Source organism: Metopolophium dirhodum, chromosome 5, assembly GCF_019925205.1.
Source record: "Metopolophium dirhodum isolate CAU chromosome 5, ASM1992520v1, whole genome shotgun sequence".
Taxonomy (NCBI): domain Eukaryota; kingdom Metazoa; phylum Arthropoda; class Insecta; order Hemiptera; family Aphididae; genus Metopolophium; species Metopolophium dirhodum.
The window spans coordinates 30782658-30793379 of record NC_083564.1 but is presented as its reverse complement, the minus strand read 5'-3'; the positions used below and the strand labels follow the sequence as shown (position 1 = coordinate 30793379).

General features: G+C 28.1%; 1 protein-coding gene across 1 annotated transcript; it reads left to right on the top strand.

Annotated features, from left to right (window-relative positions):
- Positions 1–865: 865 nt before the first annotated feature.
- LOC132945696 (myosin regulatory light polypeptide 9-like) lies at positions 866–2559 on the top strand. The gene is given in 5 exon segments (XM_061015459.1): positions 866–942; positions 1071–1230; positions 1232–1259; positions 1389–1612; positions 2503–2559. Coding segments are annotated over 5 exon segments (546 nt in total).
- Positions 2560–10722: the final 8163 nt, after the last annotated feature.

Genomic DNA, 10722 nt, shown 5'->3' with positions numbered 1-10722 from the left:
ACGTAGAAAAAAAAAGTGTATAACACGTTTGTGTATTAGTGGTTACCTACTTCGTGGCGGCGCTTATAAACTCTGAAATGACAATAATAATTATAAGGTCGAGTTTACGACAGTCGTTCAACATTCGGAGTTTACCGCGTGTTTAATTGAACATTATTTATAAGTATGTATAATATAATATTGTATAACATTAAGTGGTTTAGATGCATAAATAATTTGTATAATTTAATACCGCGTGTCGATATTAGTACTCGTTATTGAACCGAGCAACCCGCGGGCGATGTTGTTCTAAACTTAGCTATGTTAATAACTCTATTGCATAAGGTAGGTCAGTTGGGTGAGGTAAGTATTTATAATAATACTTAAAAAAAAAAAAAACATTGGATAGAGCACAATATTATTATATCCAACGCATTTCGCAAGCATAGTAATATAATGCATTTTTTACTATCACCATCGACGTTACCTGTATTAACATTGTTTTAATAACACTTTTAATCGTTAAACCAATTTACAATTTTTTGACGTATTATATTATTATTAAATATAAAAATACATCAGTACTATATTTTGTAGTTATAATAATAAAACCGGTTCAATGCCATAATGGATGTATGACAATATTAAGATATTAATATTATATTGTACGATGATATTTATTATTATTGCGACGTCTTGTATTATGTATGAGCATACGTTACATAATAATTTCCTTGTAACAGATACATTTTAAACAAACAAGAACGATTATAATAAGAAAAAAAAATACATTAGAACGTAAATAGTGAGTGGCCTTTTTTAAATTCGATTAAGGATGTTTAAAATTACTTATATAATATTATAAAATATTTATAATTTTAATTAAATGCAATATAAATATCCATCTAAAAGTGTACTATTTTGTTCGATTCGATTGTCTTGCATAGTTGTAGCTAAAAAAACGTAAGACTTTTTCATCTTAAAAAAAATGTAAATGCTAGAATGTTATTATTATACCTACGAAAAGTGCTTTAGTTGTGACTCCCGCCTTATTACTATGCTATTATATTATTATTGTTTTAAATCTGCAGTAATAATTATGTCGCAAACAAAGTCGGTGAAAAGTTTGGTTACATAGAAACGGGAACACCGTCTAACGTCATTGTCATGTTCGACCGAGCACAGATACATGATTTCCGGAGAGCTTTCAACTTGATGGACCAAAACAAAGACGAATTCCTCGATAAAAACAGATTTACACGACACGCTGGTCTCTCTCGGTGCGTTCATTATTATTCCCGAATTTCAACCGTGTCCACGTTCCAAGACATACTAATACTATATAATTATATTATTTTGTGAACGGTGTGATACAATTATATCATGATATTATATTATGTTCTATCCAGGCCAAGACCCTAACGTCGATCGTTTGGAAGGCATTGTGAACGAAGCTTCCGTTCCGATTGATTTCCCAATATTCCTGACGTTGTTTAGCGAAAGACTCCGCGGTACGGATCCGGAAGATGTGATCAAAAACGTTTTTAAATATTTTGACGAAAACGACGAAAGTCATGTGGACTTGCTACGTGAGCTATTGGTTACGATGGGAGACAGGTTTACAGACGAAGACGTATGTACGATAATATTATTGCTGCAATACCTAACCTAACCTGCACGGGGGGGGGGGGGGGCGATACTTAGTGGTAGTAATAGTTTTGCATAGTTTTCAGAGTTACGCAGTGATAAGTGCCTAGAAAATATATTTTAAAAATGTCCAACAGTACAGGTATGTATATATTATTATTTACATAGCCGACGTTTTGTAGCTTTTTAATATTGCCAGGTAAAAGGAAATTTAAATAGGTGGTAGGTTTAAAAGAGTTGATCTCAACTACAGTTATATAAATATTATGATGAATCATGATGGCTGGACGTGTTTTTCTTCATAATTTACTATGCCTATTATAGTATGCTATGATGGGGTCGTATTGGGCTCATAATAATCGTATTATACATATCATATATATCGTACAGTCGGTACAGACGGTCAGTAGGTAAACGACTGTGATCCAACTTGCAGCGTTCGTACACCATGCATGATAATAATATGCATAACTTTCGTTCGATGCTTGCAAGTTTAGTTTTTTTGTCATTATTGTATGATCATTAATTTGTAATTAATTTTAAATTTTAAGAGTTTTTTTTAGAGAATTAAGATTCTAAAAATAAAACTACATCAAATATACTACCTTTCAATCAAGCCGTCATATATCCATCATAATATTATGTATATTTTTTTACACGTATTACTTATGGAATTTATGTGCATCTCAGATAGTAAATATTCTCTTTCTTAATAATAATAAAGGGTTAAATCACTCAAATTGTGGTAGTTGGCTTAAAATAAAAATAATTATGTCTAAATAAAATAAATCATTTATCTACTCGGCTTTATATCTTAGTCGATTTTTTGAAGACTTATAATAGTTCTGACTGATTAATTAAGTTATATTTTTTTAGGCTGATGGAATATTAATTCATGAAACTCCTATTTCAAAAGAAGAAAAATTAAATTAAATTCATATGTATTTTCAAATACGGGGTAAAAGAGAAGGACGATGTTTACATTTTATTTTGCTCACTGTATACATTTATTAAAATTTTACTCAGAAAATATATGAAATCTAATTTATTCTGAATATATATATTTTTGATATTAAATCATGATAAATTACGTAAAAACACAGAGGAGAGTGAAGATAATAATGATTATTGATTACTGATTAGTGAAGCTAAAATTCAAGTATTTGACCACGCCCATTATTAGTTCATAAAAATATAAAATGTGTCGGACGGCGAAATGTATAGGCAATAGAGGTACAGAGTTGTGTCGAAAATATTATAATAATATTTAAAATAACACAATAACGAGCACTCGTTGTACAATATTATTATACAACGTGTTTGTATACATTTTTTTTTCGTTCAACAAAAAACCATTAATTGAAAACGCCATCAGCCGTTACTTTGGTTCATATTGCGGAGGCGTATGACATAAACAATGTAGGTTCAGCTCGGTCATATGCAGAAAACACAATTTTATGATAATATTATTTGCAGTTCAATATTTTATTTAATGTTTAAATTTGTTCAAAGATAAAGTACAGTTAAACCTCGATAACTTGAATCGGTTGGGGGTGAAAAATAAATGGGAGTTATCAAAAATTCGCCAAAGGGGCGAAGATATTCCTCGAGTTATCGACAATTCGACTTATAGACGTTCGAGTTATCGAGGTTTCACTGTATAAATATCGATTGGATTACACTATGGTTTTATTGCAATAATACGTGTATAATATTACTTAGTGATTCATTGTTGGCATTCATTTATAACGCGTCCCATTGTTAATCATATTTTTTCTTTGATATGAACATAATATGTATAGATAGTAGAAACTCAATCCAAACGAATGAACTATATAGTACTAATACACTTGTATTGTAAAAAAGGGGTGACGGAAACATATTCTCGACTACTCCGCGTTAAAAAACAATTTAGAATTTATCACGATTCAAGTGCGATTGTCCATACACAATTTGAATGACAGAATTTATGGGTGCATGCGTTAGCTGCTCAGGTTGTTACTCGGCGGCTGTCGAGGTCAACTACAACTAAAAAAAATAAAACGTTCGCAGATTTTCCGTTTAAAATATTATCAGTTATTATCGCATGATTAATGGTTGTTATAGGTATATTAGGAACTGCTGAAAATATTATCGTCGACCATACATTACAGTAACACAATTTATTATAATGTATATTAATCGGGTCAAACAATAATATTAATATATTTTATATTTTCGCGTGTATATGAACTAGCCGTCGAAAATTCATTCCTCTTAATGGATTCCTGACTGTAAACTGCGACTTGGCACATTGTATATTGTATTATTTGTGTACATAATTTATTCTCGTACATTATCGCCTAGGGCGTCTATCAACTTCGCCAATATAACGCGACGCCTTACGTCGAGACTGACAACTATTATACTTCTTCACATCAAACGAGTAAAGCAAATGACTTTTAAAGGTGCCTAGTCATTCGCAGAGTACCTATATGAGTAGGCAACAATAATCATAACCTAAATAATATTATTGTACGATGATTTTTTTATTATTTATTTACTGACCACCGCAGCCTCGGCAACATCGGTCATTGGCACGGATTTATCGTCGAAGTGTTTGCAAATTTATAATATGTATTATATGCTTTTTTATTGGATATCGGTAAGACGCAACACGCCCGTAATATTGTTGATGTCTCCGCGTCTTACGAACGTATAGCATATGCCTATAATAGCAAATCGACGTTCAGCAGAATCCATTTATAGTTTTGTTGGTTACAATATTATTACAGTGAATTGACCCGTCATCAGATTTAAAGGATATACTATAATAATAAAAAAAACTATTGTCCGTGCAGTTCTATCGTTGATAGTGGTTTTGGTAATTTAATTTTTTAAAGCGACTCGTGAGAGCCTTTTTATTTTTATTTATTTTAACCTATAATCCATCAATTGTTCTTATTGTTCCTTTTTTGTAACAGATTGAATAAAACACATATGACTCAAAAAAAAAAAAGTTATAAATGTAACCTAACATAATACCTTTTTCGTAGGTTTTAATTTCGTCGAAATATTATATATTTATATCACAAATTTTCTAATATTTTTCTTGGAAACGTCATTTAGTTCCATTTACAAACTAACATAGACAATATTATATCAGCTTGGATTAATACCAAACTTTGGTTTTATTTTCCAATTTATAGATTCATTATATTTGTAACAAAATTAATACAATGTTTTCTTATGCGCATATCAAACTGCAACTCTTACACAAATAAAAATATAAAATAGCTGCAATAATCACATAATATATATTTCCATAAACGAAAAACGATATTATTAAAATTATTTATACCTATAGGATAGAATACTATATTGGTAGAGTATTATATTATTGATACTATTTTGGAGTTGATTAAAAGCTACCGATCTCCTGGGTGAAGTTGTATTATTTCAACCACAGGCGTCAACATCCGTTAAGACGAAAGAAAAAACAATTCAATGCCAAAATCCGGTTAACAGCTGTAGCCAAATAAAGAGTTTTCTTGAACCAATTCCGAAGGTAATCATATTTTAACAGTACTTGATATTAATTATTTTCATTGGTTAATTAATCAAAAACTAAGTTTTTGGTATTAGTCATTCCTCGAAATCGATTTTATTGTTGTGTTAATATTATTATAATATTTCGAACGAAGAATTTATGTCTATATTATATTACACGAAGGCCAACCAATGAACAATGAATATTTTTGAGCAAAACATTACAATATGGAAAACAACGGAAACTGTTCAAAACAAAATAATAAAAATATTTAAATGAATTTACTAGGTCGTATTAATTATTTTCGATGACGTGGTTCTAAAACTTAACTATCTGAACGTGTTGGGTTCACCTTTTATACAAAAACCTTGAATTCAGTCATTTTTATCAATTGTTGATATAGTAATATAATATCGTGTTATAATTAATTTGAGATTTAAATTGGAATGAGATTGTATTGCGGAATTCATTGAGATTAGGATTGATTTGTCTACAGATTTTATGATTTCTTTTCATTAGCGATTTAAATATCAGCATATAAAATGTATACATATTACATCTAACAATAAAATTGGTTTTACATTTAAAATGGGTCGAATTAGTCGAAAATTGTAGGTACCTACTCACCACAACGATAATATTACATATTATTATATTTGCAAAATTCGAAAACATTGTACACAAGGAAGGCAGATTTACCCTTCAAATATGCACACAATTTATGATAATAATTAATATTACGTTTCAACGTTTTGGTGGAAACCATATACAATTATTGCGACGTAAGTACGCGATTATGCGTGTTACATTATCAGTATCTATATATTATATTGTGTGCGTATCAAATCGTAAATACTTTATTCGATTCTCATTTTTATACTTGGAATAATTATTACATTCAACAATCCGATTTCGATAGTCATTTTTTCCGAAAATATTATTGAAAGATTCGTGTTTAGTTACTTTTTTGTTTTCGTACGTTGTACATGTCTTATCAAACACCACAACAATATGATTATTTTTACACGCAATCCAATGGCACGTGTGAACACGTGTCGTCCATGACTGATATACATAGACTAGTATGATTATATATTTTATTATTCACCAAAATCTGAGAAATTGACTAATAGTGACTATAATATAAATTTATAAGTTAGAGTATACACAATAATTTTTTATTTGACAATTATATAATATTGTATACTTACTTGGAAAAAAATGAAAACCTCTAACAATTTTACAAAACGCTGAATTGAAATACATTTTTGTTATAACATAATTATAACTATCAGATTTTTAATAAATTGTATACTATATATAGTAGCAAGAAAGGTCAACGACTTTTTCAGACTACCTACCTACGCATAAGCTTATCTCACCGTTTTAATTTTCCATTATGATTTCTCGATTAACTCAAAAACATTTATTGGTAGGTATCCAATGGTGATAGGTTAAGTATCCATTAGTCGATTGAAAGTTACGTATTTTATAATGTAAAAGTATTGCGATAGAACTATAGAAGTATCAAGTTCGGGAAACTTTCAGTCAATCGGTTTGACAGCTTATTTCAAAACCAATAACAGTTAATTGTACCTTCGTAGCAAAATAATATATAGTGATGCGTGTGAATATTATACTTGACAAAATATTGACAACTTTATGGTTTATAATTTAAGTTCTGAGCGACGTGATAAAATATATATGTAATAATAATTTATAATATTGGATTCAACACGCGTGTAACCCAACACTATCAGAACACGATTTTCTTGACGCACGCGTTAAATTTTTATGCAATATTATTCCTGTATAACTATAATTACGACCGATTAGAAACTAGTTTTTAGGCGTTTTGTGCAATGTGAAGAAAATCTCAATCAAGAATATAATATGTAGTTAGACATTAATATTTTATTCTGAAGCGCTCGTTATGAGCTTAATTATAAGAATTATATAAATACAATATTTATAAATTTATTATGTATAAAATATGTGTGTCGGCGAACTTTGAACCTGAAGATATGATTTCTAGTAGGAAAATACTTGGATTTACAACATCGAGATTGGATTCTGGTAAAAAATTGGATCTAGTTGGTACTTTGGAGGGCCAAAAGTAAAATCTCCCAATATTTTTATATAAATAGTCAGGAAAACGAAAAATAAAATTTGGATAACCGCGAATTTTTATACGCATAACCAGTTTTTATTAAAACTGATTTTGTTTTTTTGATGTACCTATCTCAAAACCAAACAACCACAGGAACTTAAAATGTTAATATTATTATAATTTTTTATGCATGATAAAATTTAAAAAATATTTTGACTCTTTATTTGACCATACAGATAATATTGGCATTTTCGATTTTTTTTTTCAGTATTCTTCCATGCATATCGATATAACAAATTTAAAACCTTGAACATGTAACAAGGTTTTTCATAAGTTGTTTATACCCCAATTAAAAATTATAGAATATACATAATTACAGACTTTTTTTATGAGTGTTTAAAGTTAGAATTGTTTTGAAATTCGTCAAAAGCTCGAAAATTTGCAAATAATTTGTAGTTAAAATGTTCAACATTTATAGTTAAGGCTTGACAATTAAATACAATGTTCCTCATAAGGAGCTCATGCTGGAACCAAAAAATCTCAAAAATGTAACACATGTAATATTATTATTTATAGACATTTTAAGTTCAAATTTAGACAAAATGAGATATTTAAATGAAGAAAAACGATAAGTTATTTTTTTGTGATTCAAAAATATTTTTTTATGGGGATTTGAAACTTGTACGTATATTATTAAATGCACATTGTCATAATGACATTTTTGAAACATTTGGATTCATTTTATGCTTTTTCCTATTTATACCACATGAACCTATAATAGTGCGGTAATTCAGTATTGTCTCTAAGATCATAATAACAATAACATATTATAATATAAATAATATTATATATTAATTGTTTGATAAAAACAATGTTTTCAGAAAAATTGAATTCAACTTACCGTAAATTATTAATACCTAACTATAAATAGTATTATAAATACACTTAATAATAATATATAGAATAATATAATATACCAACAAACTGTCATCGCTCAGAATCGTATTTCTTATGCAATGGTTTTAATCATTGAATTAAAAATGTAATATTAACAAATACATAACAGTGTCTTACTCAATGATGAGGTACACACACCTACTCTCTTTCATTCTCTCATTCTCTCTCTCTTTCTCTCCCTCCACCCCCTCGCTCACTATCTTTCACTCTCTCATTCTCTAGATCTATCTCTCACATTTAATTTTTTAAGAATAATCAATATTATAGTATTTAAACTGCAAATATAGTGTTTATACTCTATAGTACATTTTGTTTACTTATCACTTTGCGTATACCTAGTTCGTATTGTGTTTGGTTCAAGTTTAGACGAATTTTGCCAGCCAGCTGAATAAGTTATGTACCTAATGCCTCATTCTAACAAATTATGTTTACGCGTTCGCAACGTAATAATAATAATAATAATATGTAATAAGGAAACGTTACACTAATTAACCGCACGAGGAATGCATAGTATAATAAGTAATAACCTACAGACCTGAAGGGAACTATAATATTATTTAAGCTTATAACTTTGGGACTGTTCTCAATGATATGAATACATAATATATTTTAAGCTTTCATAATTATTTGTCGTGTTATTCGTCCGGTAATTTAACTTTACAATTTTTAAAGGCTTATCTTTTTGCTTACAGTCATTAATATAATTCGATGTATTAAGTTTAATTAGGTATTATTATATACGAAACACCTGTACATCACACATATAGTGTTCGTTGCAAAGCTGTTTAATTAGTGTTATTTTTTTATTTTTTTTTGCTGTTGATTGACTGTTAGGTTTGTTTTTAAATATTGTCACCGTAATATTATAATTTCTGATAAAATTAAATCATTGATATTTTTATTACCTAATAAAACTATGAATTATTGTTATTTTTAATTGGCTATTATGTTAATATGTATTATGTCTTAGTAATACTAAAATATTCAATATTACCTAAATATATTAAATTTCAAAACTTTTAGACACTATATTATAATAAAGACTAAGCATTTTGAAAAAAATTCTTTTATTCTTATACAGATAGTTTCAAATAGATTATTCTAGGAAGTCAGTAGGTAAATTATAATAACATAATTGTATAATATGATAAATGATAGTCCATTAAGAGAAAAAAATTATCAGAACAATTTAGGGAAAGCGTCTACGGATAGGTATATTATGGCTTATAAACGACTATGGTAATACCCTTATAAAGTTAGCAGCACAACTATGACAGACACATTATGGTAATACAATGTGTTTTATATATTATGTATTATGTATACGTTTGAATAAGCTTAAACTAAAAAACATTTAGCATTGTCAATTTGTTTAAAATGGTCTTAAAAGTGTGAAATAATAAATCTATCGAATTTCGATATTTTATGCAACTATGATTATACATTTATATTTTACGTGTAGGTACCTGCAGTATCAATAATTAAAATAATATTATGTTCTTTTTGAAATTAAAAACTTGACGATTTTAGACTTAATGTTAATGTAAACATAAATTGAATAAATATTAAATGTAAGTCACACTTGCAACAGGGTATTTTACATAATCCTTGTCCTGCAAACCTGCTGGTTGAAATATTTTAATTAATCCTGATATTCGCTTTATTAACATATCGAATGAATTATGTATTTTTTTTTATGTTATTGGTGTCAATATCATCGAAAAATCTTCAGATATTATTAAAACTTGTGTTAAAACGGCCGTGTACCATACGATATTGTCAAATCTACCCAAATCGATACCCTTGTAGGTATACTAATTTTTGAACGAATATAATATTATAACACTATTATTAGTAACATTTAAAATCAACTAGGTACGTGTAAAACGAATTGTTGAACTTCATATTATAATGCCGATCAGTGACCGTTAAAATGTATTATCATTTCAATTCACACAAACGCACAAGTCAACTGATATCAGTGATTTTTGACATTATCAAAATAGTATATTATGGCGTCTACACTATAAATTTAAGTATGTAATTGATAATTAGGTGTACTCATTATAATAGCTACAATACTATACTGTGTTGTTAGGTTTAAAATATGTTATTACAATTTTTTAGATTTTAACCTTTAAATTTTGTAAATCATAAACTTAACACAAACATAATTTAGATTTGGTTGAAAAACATAATACAATTTGATATAGACTCGTGTCTCGTAATACGCGTATGGTTACCCGAGTAAATAATGTCCAAGGTCGAATATTAAATGAGGTAAACTGCATACGAACAATTATATTTAAATTTATTTATTATCATTTAAAATAATAATCTATTATTTTCATTTATTGCTATATTATCTAAAAAGTATTATTTTTTAAAATTTAAACTGATTTCCATTAAGTATTATCTTATATAAAATGTACCTATAACTATTAATTTACGTCGTTGTATAATAATATATTTACTATTTTAAAAGTAAGGTGATTGCACT